The sequence below is a fragment of the Amblyraja radiata genome, chromosome 25, assembly GCF_010909765.2.
Source record: "Amblyraja radiata isolate CabotCenter1 chromosome 25, sAmbRad1.1.pri, whole genome shotgun sequence".
Lineage (NCBI taxonomy): Eukaryota > Metazoa > Chordata > Chondrichthyes > Rajiformes > Rajidae > Amblyraja > Amblyraja radiata.
Genome location: NC_045980.1, coordinates 14,815,038 through 14,830,075, shown reverse-complemented (window position 1 = coordinate 14,830,075; position 15,038 = coordinate 14,815,038). Strand labels below are relative to the sequence as shown.

Below are 15,038 nucleotides of genomic sequence, written 5' to 3'. Positions count from 1 at the left end.
ATATAATGATTTGCGTGGAGTGTGTGACACTTGGATTATGACAAATTGATTTTACCTGAAATCTTGCCATTTTTTTCTTGCATTATTGTGCATGCTGTGTATTTTTAGCTCTCCTGTTCATTCCGTGCCGGGTTTAACATAAATCTGGCAAGGATAATTTTTTTTCTAAAATCAATACTGTTTACCTTTGACGTTATGTTGTCCAGGAGGAGTATTGATAGTTGGAATTATCAATTCTGTTTTTTATGACAAGCAATGATAACAATTTTATGTATTCAAGAACCATTTAAAGTTTGCTTGATTGATCCACTCTAAAGTCAATTTAATATCATTCCCTTTCTGTTGCTTATATTTTACAATATTCCCATTTCTGTTTAAATATGCCTATGTTTAAGTTCCTACTTATGCTGGATTTGAGTTTTGAAAATTGCTCCCATAGTTTTACAAGATCAACTAATTAGATTGTTGATTCTTGGACAACAGGGACTTGTATGGATGCATATGCTTTCTGAAAAAACACACCTTAAAGTATTCTGGGCCCACTTTGTTGGTGTAGACAGGAGGCAGAATTGTTAAATAAATTATACGCCTTATGTGCAACGTTTAATGCAGGTGAATTCATGCAGAATTTCATTAGTTGTGGAAGAGGGAGTTGCAGTTCTTGTGTAGTTGTTGATAAGGCTTGACGTTTTTAGATTTACTGTTAGTGCCGTTTGAAGATTTGTTATTAGTTTTGGGCAAAATGTAGTATTTTAAGTAACTTGAAGAAAAGCACATTGTGTCCCTATAAAATGCAACTAAATTGAAATAAATAGTAATAAGAATAAAAATGACAGAGTAGTTCAGTCTTTTACTTAATCATTTCTTCGAAAATATTTTCCTTTTGTGTAAATCAATTCCATTTATATAATTGAGAGTGCCTTTAGCTTTCCATCCCCGTACGTAACATCTGTGTCATTGATCAAAGCACCCGACTAACAATGGGATTAGTTCATATGAGCATAAAAAAAGCCACGTGTACCATTTTCAGAGTACAAAGAATGCAAATACATGTTTGGAATGGTTGATATTTATTGTAAACACATTTTAATAACTTGAACAAAAAAAATATATCGGGTAGGCCTTTAGGGAGTGTTTTTGTTTATTGTGTAATTATCAAATTGAAAAGCAAAATCCTTAGTCACTTGCCTTTTTCTCTTGTTTTGTTGGGATATGGAATTAATCAGGCTTATTGCTTCAAAATAATTGAGAAATAAGCTTCAAATTAATGTCTTTCTCCAATATAAAATATATTCTCAGTGGGGTAGGAATAAAATTACTTAACTTTGCAAGAGGGGTGCTTCAATCCCCTTCTTTCCATAAAATCAGATTTACAAATGGAACATGATGTGATAAGTGTCTTGATAAGACACATTGTCCATAGAAACATAGAAACATAGAAATTAGGTGCAGGAGTAGGCCATTCGGCCCTTCGAGCCTGCACCGCCATTCAATATGATCATGGCTGATCATCCAACTCAGTATCCCGTACCTGCCTTCTCTCCATACCCTCTGATCCCCTTAGCCACAAGGGCCACATCTAACTCCCTCTTAAATATAGCCAATGAACTGGCCTCGACTACCCTCTGTGGCAGAGAGTTCCTGAGATTCACCACTCTCTGTGAGAAAAAAGTTCTTCTCATCTCGGTTTTAAAGGATTTCCCCCTTATCCTTAAGCTGTGACCCCTTGTCCTGGACTTCCCCAACATCGGGAGCAATCTTCCTGCATCTAGCCTGTCCAACCCCTTAAGAATTTTATAAGTTTCTATAAGATCCCCTCTCAATCTCCTAAATTCTAGAGAGTATAAACCAAGTCTATCCAGTCTTTCTTCATAAGACAGTCCTGACATCCCAGGAATCAGTGTGGTGAACCTTCTCTGCACTCCCTCTATGGCAATAATGTCCTTCCTCAGATTTGGAGACCAAAACTGTACGCAATACTCCAGGTGTGGTCTCACCAAGACCCTGTACAACTGCAGTAGAACCTCCCTGCTCCTATACTCAAATCCTTTTGCTATGAAAGCTAACATACCATTCGCTTTCTTCACTGCCTGCTGCACCTGCATGCCTACTTTCAATGACTGGTGTACCATGACACCCAGGTCTCGCTGCATCTCCCCTTTTCCTAGTCGGCCACCATTTAGATAATAGTCTGCTTTCCTGTTTTTGCCACCAAAATGGATAACCTCACATTTATCCACATTATACTGCATCTGCCAAACATTTGCCCACTCACCCAGCCTATCCAAGTCACCTTGCAGTCTCCTAACATCCTCCTCACAGCTAACACTGCCCCCCAGCTTAGTGTCATCCGCAAACTTGGAGATATTGCCTTCAATTCCCTCATCCAGATCATTAATATATATTGTAAATAGCTGGGGTCCCAGCACTGAGCCTTGCGGTACCCCACTAGTCACTGCCCGCCATTGTGAAAAGGGCCCGTTTACTCCTACTCTTTGCTTCCTGTTTGCCAGCCAGTTCTCTATCCACATCAATACTGAACCCCCAATGCCGTGTGCTTTAAGTTTGTATACTAATCTCTTATGTGGGACTTTGTCGAAAGCCTTCTGGAAGTCCAGATACACCACATCCACTGGTTCTCCCCTATCTACGCTACTAGTTACATCCTTGAAAAATTCTATAAGATTCGTCAGACATGATTTACCTTTTGTAAATCCATGCTGACTTTGTCCAATGATTTCAACACTTTCCAAATGTGCTGCTATCCCATCTTTAATAACTGACTCTAACAGTTTCCCCACTACCGATGTTAGACTGTAATTCGGTAATTCCCCGTTTTCTCTCTCCCTCCCTTCTTAAAAAGTGGGGTTACGTTTGCTACCCGCCAATCCTCAGGAACTACTCCAGAATCTAAAGAGTTTTGAAAGATTATTACTAATGCATCCACTATTTCTGGAGCTACTTCCTTAAGTACTCTGGGATGCAGCCTATCTGGCCCTGGGGATTTATCGGCCTTTAATCCATTCAATTTACCCAACACCACTTCCCGGCTAACCTGGATTTCACTCAATTCCTCCAACTCCTTTGACCCGCGGTCCCCTGCTATTTCCGGCAGATTATTTATGTCTTCCTTAGTGAAGACGGAACCAAAGTAGTTATTAATTGGTCCGCCATATCCTTGTTCCCCATGATCAACTCACCTGTTTCTGACTGCAAGGGACCTACATTGTTTTAACTAATCTCTTTCTTTTCACATATCTATAAAAACTTTTGCAGTCAGTTTTTATGTTCCCTGCCAGTTTTCTTTCATAATCGATTTTTACTTTCCTAATTAAGCCCTTTGTCCTCCTCTGCTGGTCTCTGAATTTCTCCCAGTCCTCCGGTATGCTGCTTTTTCTGGCTAATTTGTACGCATCATCCTTCGCTTTGATATTATCCCTGATTTCCCTTGTTATCCACGGATGCACTACCTTCCCTGATTTATTCTTTTGCCAAACTGGGATGAACAATTTTTGTAGTTCATCCATGCAGTCTTTAAATGTCTTCCATTGCATATCCACCGTCAACCCTTTTAGAATTAATTGCCAGTCAATCTTGGCCAATTCACGTCTCATACCCTCAAAGTTACCTTTCTTTAAGTTCAGAACCATTGTTTCTGAATTAACAATCACTCTCCATCCTAATGAAGAACTCAACCATATTATGGTCACTCTTGCCCAAGGGGGCACGTACAACAAGACTGCTAACTAACCCTTCCTCATTACTCAATACCCAGTCTAAAATAGCCTGCTCTCTCGTTGGTTCCTCTACATGTTGATTTAGATAACTATCCCGCATACATTCCAAGAAATCCTCTTCCTCAGCACCCCTGCCAATTTGATTCACCCAATCTATATGTAGATTGAAGTCACCCATTATAACGGTTTTGCCTTTGTCGCACGCATTTCTAATTTCCTGTTTGATACCATCTCCAACTTCACTACTACTGTTAGGTGGCCTGTACACAACACCCACCAGCGTTTTCTGCCCCTTAGTGTTTCGCAGCTCTACCCATACCGATTTAACATCCTCCAAACTAATGTCCTTCCTTTCCATTGCGTTAATCTCCTCTCTAACCAGCAACGCTACCCCACCTCCTTTTCCTTTCTCTCTATCCCTCCTGAATGAATATCCCTGGATGTTCAGCTCCCAGCCTTGGTCACCCTGGAGCCATGTCTCCGTGATCCCAACTATATCATACTCATTAATAGCTATCTGCACATTCAACTCATCCACCTTATTACGAATGCTCCTTGCATTGAGACACAAAGCCTTCAGGCTTGTTTTTACAACACTCTTACCCCTTATACAATTATGTTGAAAAGTGGGCCTTTTTGATTTTTGCCCTGGTTTTGTCTGCCTGCCACTTTTACTTTTCACCTTGCTACCTATTGCTTCTACCCTCATTTTACACCCCTCTGTCTCTACGCTCACACATTTAAGAAACCCTTTCCCTTTAACTCCATCCTCCACTATCCCATTCGACACCCCACCCCCCTTATTCAGTTTAAATCAGGAAGGACATTGGAAAATGGCGCCGGTGAGACGGCAGCCTGTCGCGTGCAGCTGTGTGTAGTGTATATTTATTTTAGTATTATATCTGTAATTTCCTGTAAAGGATTATTAAAGGTATAATCAATCAATCAATCAATCAATAAAACCCCCCGTGTAGCAGTGGCAAACCTGCCTGCCAGAATGCTAGTCCCACACCTGTTAAGATGCAATCCGTCCCTTTTGTACAGTTCCCCCTTACCCCAAAACAGATCCCAGTGATCTAAGAATCTAAATCCCTGCCCCGTGCACCAGTTCCTCAGCCGCATATTCAGGTCCCGTATCTCCCTGTTCCTGCTCTCGCCAGCACGAGGAACTGGAAGCAAACCGGAGATAACAACCTTGGAGGTCCTGCTTTTCAGCATTTTTCCGAGCTCTCTAAAGTCACGCTGCAGAATATTCATCCCCTTCTTTCCGACATCGTTTGTGCCGACATGCACTACCACTTCTGGATGTTCACCTTCGCCCTTGAGGATTTTCTGCACTCTGTCCGTGACATCCTGGATCCTGGCACCAGGAAGGCAGCACACCATCCTCGCATCCCGTCTGTTGCCGCAGAAACCACTGTCCGTACCTCTCACAATGGAGTCTCCCACTACAATGGCGTTGCCTGCCTTAGGCCTTTTTGGTTTTGGCTCAACAGCCCTATTCGCATCACAAGCCAGTCCGCCGCCCAGTGTAAACACCTCTTCTGTCCCGACAGCTTCTAAGTGGGTGAACCTGTTCACAAGAGGTACAACACCCGGGGACGTTGGCATTCCATGCTTCCCTCCCTTTCTCACTGTCTCCCACCTTCTCTCTTCCAGTACCTTAGGTGTAACAATCGTACTGTAGGACTTGTCGAGGAATGGAATTGCTCTCTAATATAAACCATTACTTTCTGGTAAAAAAAATAATTACATTTGCATGAGTAATGTGGTTGTAATTACTGATATAAATCTTATGTAGTGTAATACACATTTTACGTTTATGTTAACTAGATTTTTTTAAATTTCAGGATAAAAAGTCACCAGAGATATTTAACAATGTGCAAGAAGATCTGGCACTAATGAGGCAAGTTCCTTCTGTTAAAGTTTCTGTAGAGGGAGAGCAATTTACATCCTTTGGTTATCTTTGATTAAAGCAGAAGGACAAAGAAATACGGAGTTTGGATATAATACTTCCATTTTAATTTCACTTGTTTTCTGTGGTGTTTTTAGAAGATGAGGGGCTGACTGTATAGCATGCGACAAAATAGCTTTTCACTGTGCCTTGGTATATGTGACAGTAATAAACTAAGATAATTTAGCTCTTTTGAAATTACCTTGTGCATGGTTCCTTCTTTACAGTAAAGCCCGTTTAAACTTTCTTTGCCTGGTAACGTTACTGGGGTTAGCGTTATTTTGTTAATAAATTACTATTTTTAAAGAGCAAAGCACAAAGTGCTGGAGTAACTAAACGGGTGAGGCAGCATCTGTGGAGGGAATGGATTGGTGATGCTTAGGGCTAGGACACATCAGACTTCAGTGGGTTAAGCGAATGAGAGATGCCAGTGTCTCTTGTGGTGCTGTACATGGTTGTCACTTGTTTAATAGTTGTAAACTATTTAAACTTTTGTGTACTGACATTCCTGTCATCATGAGTCGTGTGCACAAAATATTAAAATGGATTTTCTTCTAAATTCAAACATGAATGAAAAGAAAAAAGAATAATGCATATGTATAGACTGTATTACGAATGCACAAAATGTTTACTACACAAATAAACTCTGAATTACTATATTGAGATTATATGATAATCAATATTGTCTTGTTATTCATTTATTAACTATGTAAAAATGTATTTGGATACATCCAAATTCCTTATCAACCACACTTGATCAATGGCTAACGTTTTGAACAACGGTGCAAATATATTTCAAGCCGCATTTAGCTGCAGTATCTTGCTTTTGCAGTACTTTTTTAACCAAATTCAATGATTTATATTCTGCAATTAGACATGCATTTGAAAATCTTTCATACCTTTTTGTTTTACTACCATTAAGGTTCTAATAGTGTTTTTTTTAATCTTCGATGTGGCAGAGCTGTCTACGTACTTCAAATCTACCCAGTTGACCACAGTGCTAAGTTACTTCTTGCTGTTGCAACAAGTTCATCTTCGGTATGTATCTCTTTAAAATTTAGACTGTTCATCAGCAGCACATTTGCTCTTTGGAAGATACTTGATTTAAACAAGTTTAAATGATGTTCAGAATAACAAACATAGCAACTTGTATATATTTTATGTATTTTGTATGTGGAAGTACTGTTTTTTCTGTTTTGTGGAAGTCCAAATATTTTTCTATGGACAAATTATATTGAGAGACTAAAATAACAATGGAATGAATAGTTATGTTTAGTGGGTAAAGCATATAAGAAATGTTAGGTACGTAGTGATAATTAATGACAATTTAAAGTTTTGTGCACTGTGAATTGCCTGTCATCGTGCTATCGAGTTTTGCACAAAGTTAAGACATCTTTATAAATAAATGATATTACTTTATTACTAAGAGGTAATTGTCATACTGTATATTTAAATTTTATATTTTTATGCCTTTATTTTCTTTTACTGGGCAAGCTAGTTGGTCCTGTTATGTAATTGGTAAGGAATTCACAGACTGCTGATGGTATTAGTTCAGTTCAGTTTAGTTTACTTAGTTTATTTAGTTTACCAAGGTACAGTGAAAAGCTTTTGTTGCGTGCTAACCAGTCAGCAGAAAGACAATACATGATTACAATCGAGCCATTTACAGTGTATAGGAGTGGAGATTTAAGTGTGGAGCGATTGTAATATGTGATTGTAGATCTGCCTATCTGGCTTGCACGCAAATAGTTGCTTGGATTGGACGCTATCTTGATAGTCTATTAAAATTTAAGGACCGAAGCTAACTTTGAACCACAAAGTTTAAATATAAATGTTGCTCTCGATGTCATATTTATGTTTGATAAATAGTCTTATTTCTGCTGTTTCCTAGCCTTTTGGTGGAGCCCAAATGACATTTGCCCACAGAAGCCGTGCTTTGCAGTGTCTTCTTCACATTGCAGACAGCGAGACGATAGCAAGCGTTAGTCAGAGGTCAATTTCACAAATCAAGTAAGTACTGTTGAGCTATTTGATATAATAACCTGTGAATGTATCTTGCAAATCGAGCCGGCATTCCTTTGCATAGGATGTGGGAAAAATGTCTTTCCAAGTTTTTTACTTCACAATACATAATATTTGGGACAAAGACCCATCATTTATTTATTTGCCTCTGTACTCCACAATTTGAGATTTCTAACTAATAGATTAAATCACATGCGGTTAGAGTGCACATTGTCAGATTTTATTAAAGGCCATTTTATCCATTAATGTTAAGCTATTAATAAGTATGTGAATTATTTTTAATAAATATTTTCATATTTGTAATCAATATAATTTGTAATTGTTCTTACAGGTATTACCTGAAGTGTTGCATTTATTTGGCTGAATTTGAAATCTTGAACATACCACATACCATTGAATCATTCCAAAGCAGTCCCAAAGAAGGCATGATCAAAGGTTTATGGAAGAACCACAACCATGAGCCTCGCGTTAGTATAAATATGAATGCATGTTTAATGAAAAAAAAAGATTTCTTAATTAATTTTATGATTGAAGAAAGTGTGTGTACATATGTAGATTTTATCTATAACATGATGTACTTTCTCTTTCCTCATCTGTATAAAATCATCATTCCTGCACTTACACACATGATGGAAATACCTGAAGCTTCATCAAACCTTTCCTACATTTGCAACCTCTTTAGGCAGTGAATTATAATCTCATATTACTCTTTGTGAGAAAATATTTTTCTCCTGCCTGCTCTGTTCTTTTTTTTTAACAATGAACAATTTCATGTTCCTAGTTATTGAGTTCTCTGGTCGGGAAAATAGATCTTTCCTTTTCAGCCCGTATGGACATATGATTTTGTACGCTTCAATTATATCTTTCATTGTTCCAAAGAGATGCTGTCTGACCCGCTGAGTTACTCCAGCTTTTTGTGTCTACCCCAATTTACTCAATCCCTTTGCGTGATTCTCCAGTTCAGACAACCACAGTGCTGATTTTGATATGGTTGTCAAGCTCTGTAATATTTGTTTTCAAATTCAAGTCCAAGTCTTGTGTATATATCATAAAAAAGAGCGAACTTAATATTGCACACTGCAGAACCCAACCAGATGTAGCTTTACAGCAGAGGTCGGCAACCAGAATTCAAAAAGCCTTTCTTAATCTTGGATATAACATAATGATTAAGGACATATGATTTAAGATATAACACTGAGCTTTCTAATGGCAGATTTCAAAGATTCTCAACCTTTTGAGAATTTCCTCCCCAGTTTTAAATGGGCATTGGTTTGGAAGTTAGCTGTATATATTATGTATATGGTCTAATTTTTTTGTTTGTATGTTAGTTATTTACATTAATCCAGGTATTCTCAGAGCTTCATAGGTTTAGGTGTTTTTTTGAAGAAACTAATACATGGTATTTCTTTTATTCAAAGGCTGTTAGGTTGATTACTGAGTTGAGCTTGGAGTACAGGGTGTATGATCCACAGCTATGGAATGGAATATTGCAGAAATTACTGGCTTTTAATATGGTGAGTGAATTAACTGAACTGTTTGGAAGACTTTAGGCTGGCAGAGTGGCGCATGAGGTGGAGCTACTGCTTCATACCATCAGGATTCAGACCTGACCTTGGTTGCTGTCGGTGTGGAATTTGGACATTCTCCCTGTGATTGCGTGGGATTCCTTCGGTTTCTGTGGTTTTCTCCAACTTCACAGAGATATGTGGGCTTGTAGATTAATTGGCTTCTGCAAAATGCCCTTAATGTAGGGAGTGGATGGAAAAAGTGGTATAACATAGAACTAATGTGAACGTGTGATTGACGATCAGCATGGACCCAGTGGGCCGAATGACGCGTTTCCATGCTTTGTCTTTCAATCACTCAAATCAGAAGTAAACAGAAACAGAGAAAGCACACAAAAATGCCCTGTCTTTGCTTGACGGAAAGCCCACAGCCCTGCACAGCCGACAAATTCATCCTGCAATGCCAACATCTTCCAAATGCCTGTTTATATGTAGGGGATATCCATAATTTGGATATCCCCTACATTAACAAGGAAACCAGTATGTAATCCTTAAATGGCAGGGCATATTGTGAGAAAGATTACATATGCTTGACCAAAAAGGGCAAAGTGTACAAAGCTATGTTGAATTGATGTAAAACACTGAAGCTTGCATTCAATTCCAGTTGCTATTGGCTAGGAAGGATGTTAAAATCCCAAGGAGGTGCAAAAGGGATTTGTTGGAAAGGTTCGGGGATAAGGAATTTTGGCTTTGTGATTAGATTGGAGAAGGCTGGATTTTTCTCCAAAAGCAAAGTGGGTGAGGTTTAATGGGAATGTTCAAGATTATGGTATATTTCGATACGTTTAAAAAAAGCTTCTCTGTAAAGGATGGTTCAAGACCCAGAGGATACGATTTCAAAGTGATAGATAATGAACACGTGGAAATGCTCTTTTAAAAAAACCCATTAATTAGAGTGTTTATGATCTGGAAGTCACAGCCTGTAAGAAAGATGGAAAAGTGATGCAGAGTCAATCAAGGCTTTCAAAAGAAAATTGGATGGGCATTTGAAATACTAGTGGCAATGCTGCTGAATTAATTGTTCTATAAGACTCAGGCATGGTCCTGGTAGACTGTGCCTTTACAATTTGATAAGCTTAAGATAACAGCCTGGCCCGCTGTGTTACTTCAGCATTTTGTGTCTACGGTTTAAACCAGCATCTGCAGTTCCTTCCTACAGATTAAGATAACTGAAGGTATGCAACAGCATTGTGACCACTGAGATGAAAAGATAAAAATAGAATCTCATTTCAAGTTTCAACAACACATCGTGGCTACAAATAATCGCACTGAGCAAATGACAGTGTTGGCGAGAGTGATAATTGGTGGTGATAGAATAAAGATAATTTGTAATGTTCTTTATACAGTTGGTGGAATATTACTCGTGCGGGACTGGTGGTTAAACACTCATTTTGATAGTGAGGTTAATGAAGAATAGAGGAGATGATCAAGATGTAGAGACAGATGTTATTGTCATCACCATCCTTAACCATAGCATATTCTGTGTTTAAAATGATACTGGGTCACTGTTGTGAGACCAGCTGTTTTTCCTCTTTCCCCTCCGTACTCATGGCCACTTGCATGGTCGTAATTTCCATATTTAAACCTGTGTCAAATCACTTTGGTGTGATGTCGCAATGTAACAGTTGGGGTGTAAAAGAAGATCAGAAACAATCTTCCGTGTTTACAGACGGAACATTTATGAATTTCCATATTCAAACTAGTTCAATTTTTATTGCTGTTTTTATAAAATATTGAAATAATTTGTGGAATATTTCAACAAGTAGCGTTCAGAGGCTCGGCCTTTATATTGCTTTCATACTTTTAATTATATTTTGAAATACTACTTATGTACTTTTGCTCATATGGTTTTGTACTAATATTCAATGTTTGTTTTTGTACAGACTGATTACCTGAGTAAAGTTTTAGAAGCAGTCACTGCAGTTCTGTCTTTATGGCAGGTATGTACAATTTTACTTTGTATGGTGGTAGACCTATTGCTGATCTTTTGCGATGTTAAGATTTAAATATTTAAAAATGTTGAGATGTCATTGATGATTGTCCATTCCTTTATGTGAAAGCGCAAAATAGGTTCCCGTGCGGTTCCCGGAGGTTTTTGTCAGCCTCCCTACCTGCTTCCACTACCTGCAACCTCCGTCAACCACTTGCAACCTCCGGGAACCGCACGGAAACCTTGGGTGGGGCGCAAAGTCTCCAGAGGTTTCCGTTCAAGTTTCATAAGTGGGACAGGGGCAAAAGTGGGACAGGGGCATAACTCTCAACAATGTTTTCTGCCCATCTGTTGTTTTAGTTCCACAGGTGATTTTACTAATTAATTTAATGAGCTCAGTTCCTTATTCTGTACTATCTTTATGCCATCTTTTTATTATTGTGGCCATCTTGCCTCCTTATCAATTTTGCTTATCTCTTCTAAAAGTTGAGTATCCTGGCATATTAATTTCAAAGTCTTTGTCACTTCACAACTATATAGCAATACATTTATTAATATGCTTATTTATAAATTGATCGAGGTTTATTTAATCATTTATCATGCCCATAATTATAAAATGGCACAGCACAGACACTGGAGCTTTGGCCCACAGTGTCCGCACAGAAAATTATGAGAGGTTAAACTAATCTCCTTCACCTAAATCATGCTCATTTATTTCTATTTGTGCCATTCATTCACCAACTAATGCAAACTCAGGCCTTTCTCATTAGCCAATACTTGCCTGCATTGGTTACCCTCTCTGATCATATGTTTGTTAATCTTCAGCTAATTTTCACTCAGAACTGCCTATGTTTTCTCTTGCACACACACACTGTTATTTTCCTTCTTTTATTTACCCTTGTGCTCAGCTTTTGTCCTTATATTTTTCTCTCAACTCAAAATGGAAGGAAACATCAGTAATATATTCATGAAAGTCTGTCAGGCAATCATGTTGGCAAATATTGATTCGTCAGGTCCAGAGTGCAACTTGGGTTTTTCAATATGACATATTTGCAGCTTCAAAAGTGAATTTGTTTCTTCATATTACAAATTCTTAAATTTCTGTTCATTTATGGAGGTAATGCTCTTTCACCCATTGTTGAAAAGTACATTTATTTTGCACAGATTCCCAATTTTACCAGAGCATGGCGCAGTGTAATACTTGCACCTTTCCTTTCAGGTAAGAAATCGTTCTTTTGAAATGGATTTCCACTCATAAAACCCAATTGTAGATGCAATAGTCAGAGTCTGTCTTTTTGAGTTGTTTTACTGATGTAGGCTCTAATGATAGATAATGATACAATCATTTTTATAAAGGTGTCTTAGATTTCAAAATCATATGTAAAGTGAAGGTGAAGCTTTGCTTGGTAAGTGGTGTAACCCCCCCCAATAGACCACCTAATACTGTTAGAGTGGATATCAGCTATGTGGTGGGTGAAAAAACAATGGTCACAAATTGTTTTTAAAGTACAGAGGTATGAGCTGTATGCCTTTAAGATATTGACGGTAAAATAATTAATATTAAATAATAGTACAACCCTTTGATAAAGGATTCTAAAAAGATCAAAAATCCCATTCCTCTCCAGTTCCTTCCCTTAAACCCCCGTGTGCCCTCTGTTCTCTTCCATGCCCTTCAATTTGGAAAGATGGATGAACTTGTTCTTCAGGGTAAACAATCTGGTTGACTTGGAGGGTGAAGGTGGAAGTAAGTCTATTAGAATATGATATAGCAAGAGAAACAGGCTCAGATACGTAGTGCAATTCAGCAAATCGTCTGGTGCCACAAAAGATGTTTTACACAATGAAATGATAAGCAGATTGTTGAATTACTTTTATCCAGCGCTACCAGTGGCTGATTAATTCCTTGAAACATGAAACATGCACTATTCTTCCCGGGTTTAGTCTAACCTATTTTTCTTGGCGAGGGCTTTTCCTAGGTCAAGGACCCGGGTCCAAGTCTAAACATAAAATGTAAGCTATTTATCCAGAGGGTGGTAAATCTGTTCAATTCTCTACTCAGAGGACAATGGAGTCTTAGTCAATGAGTAAATTTGGGATGGGTATTGAAACAATTTTGGATAAATAATGAAAATGCAACACTTCCACCGCCCCCCCCCCTCCCGGCCCTGCTTGGGGCTGGAGTGAAGGTCAAGTATTGAGAGGTTGGGGTGTGTGCTGTAACATGTCTACAGCTGGATATGATTTATTTTAAAGTTTTGTGCCGCAGCATCCAATTCCGAAATGCTGAAGCATACGGCCCAAAGTATGTAGGAGAATGCAGCAAAGCACATGCATCTTTCATGAGTGGACCTATACTTGATTTGGCTTAATGCTTTACTTAAGATAATGACTATTTGATTGTTTAATAAAATATCTTTAGAAATGCTCCCATCGATGTGCTTGCTTTGAAACCTTTACACAGTCCCATTAAAAATTGTGACCACTGTTCTGAAAGAAAATGTGTAATTTTGAAATTATATCCTTTTTTTGTATATCTTTATTCAGCCTCGTGTCCACCAAGTCCAAAACAACTGAAAGATTGCTATGAATCATTTCTGCTCGTGATCAAGTAAGTGCTACCAAATATAAATCAGATAAGCCTGCGTGCAAATGAACTGTTTAGATCCCCATTTCAATGTTAAGTCCAGAAAATTAATGTGAAGATTTGGACACATTCTGGGAATTACATTTGGAATTTATGGAACATAAATAAATGCATATTTCTTGCTTGCTCTTCCACAATGGGAAAGTCTGTTAGAAATTGCTTTAGAATTCATGGATACAGAAGTATTGAGGCCTGCATTAATGATGCAGTGACTCATAGAGAAGCTGGTTACTGAGTTTCTTTATCTACAGGCATTTTATGATCATAGTCTGTAAAACAGGTTCATTAATTTTTTTGTGTATTTAAAATTCAAATGTCAAATTTTGTTTTGCTTGCAAACTGTCTAAAATGAACGACTATTTTCTCATGCCATTTTGTGGGAATTTCAGTCATGATGCACATTCACTTTCTCTTGGCCATTACTTTTACTGAACACTAAAGCATAAAAGTTTTTTGATCAACATGTGGACCTCCAGTATTGTCTGTGCAGAATTTGCACCTTCTCCCCATGACTGTGTGGGTTTCCCTTTCTCCAGGCTCCTTCCTCAGCCCACTGAGATACCAATGAAAGTCAAGATACTCTACAACCTTCTCAGTAAATAGACTGTTCATGAGCGATGGATTCCAAAGCTCTGAAGACTTCAACCTTTGCACTTTTATACCTAGGAGCAGAACACCATCCATCAGTTCAAAACTCTTACACACCCAGCTTAATTCATCAATGTATTTCCCATATTTTCATATTCCCTACAGAAAACACAGAAGCCTGGGCTAGATCACCTCTGGTCATATTACATTGCGGGGCAGGCAATTGGGTCAAGTGGTCTCCTACCGTTCCTATTTTATGATGTTGTTGAATTAGTGTTACAATAACATGGATGTCATTTTTATACATTGTGCTGGTTCCTGCCACCTGCACTAACCTGACGCAGAGGACCAATCTGGACTTGGACTTGACCTGAACTTCCATTCCCACAGCAATAGCTTACACCTTGAGTGTCAAATGGCAGAGTTTATACCGCTTGCAAGAACTCTTCATAAAGCCCTAGCCGTATGCATCCCTTTTCTGTGCCACAGTATTCCACCTTGCAATAAGAGAGACAATGCACCAAGCAGACTGATCAAGTCATGGTTGCCTCCATTTAGCAACCTTTGTTTCCAACCCATCAGCTTTATGTCTTCAACC

The 15,038-nt window shown here is 38.4% G+C and overlaps 1 protein-coding gene across 1 annotated transcript in view; it reads left to right on the top strand.

Annotated features, from left to right (window-relative positions):
* Nucleotides 1-15,038, top strand: part of kntc1 (kinetochore associated 1) — a 119,773-nt gene that overhangs the window by 94,600 nt on the left and 10,135 nt on the right. Inside the window, exons 52-59 of the mRNA XM_033043204.1 lie at nt 5,588-5,643; nt 6,651-6,729; nt 7,583-7,701; nt 8,045-8,180; nt 9,132-9,227; nt 11,162-11,218; nt 12,373-12,427; nt 13,753-13,816. Of these exons, the coding sequence (XP_032899095.1) occupies nt 5,588-5,643; nt 6,651-6,729; nt 7,583-7,701; nt 8,045-8,180; nt 9,132-9,227; nt 11,162-11,218; nt 12,373-12,427; nt 13,753-13,816 (662 nt within the window). The remainder of the gene's footprint in view (nt 1-5,587; nt 5,644-6,650; nt 6,730-7,582; nt 7,702-8,044; nt 8,181-9,131; nt 9,228-11,161; nt 11,219-12,372; nt 12,428-13,752; nt 13,817-15,038) is intronic.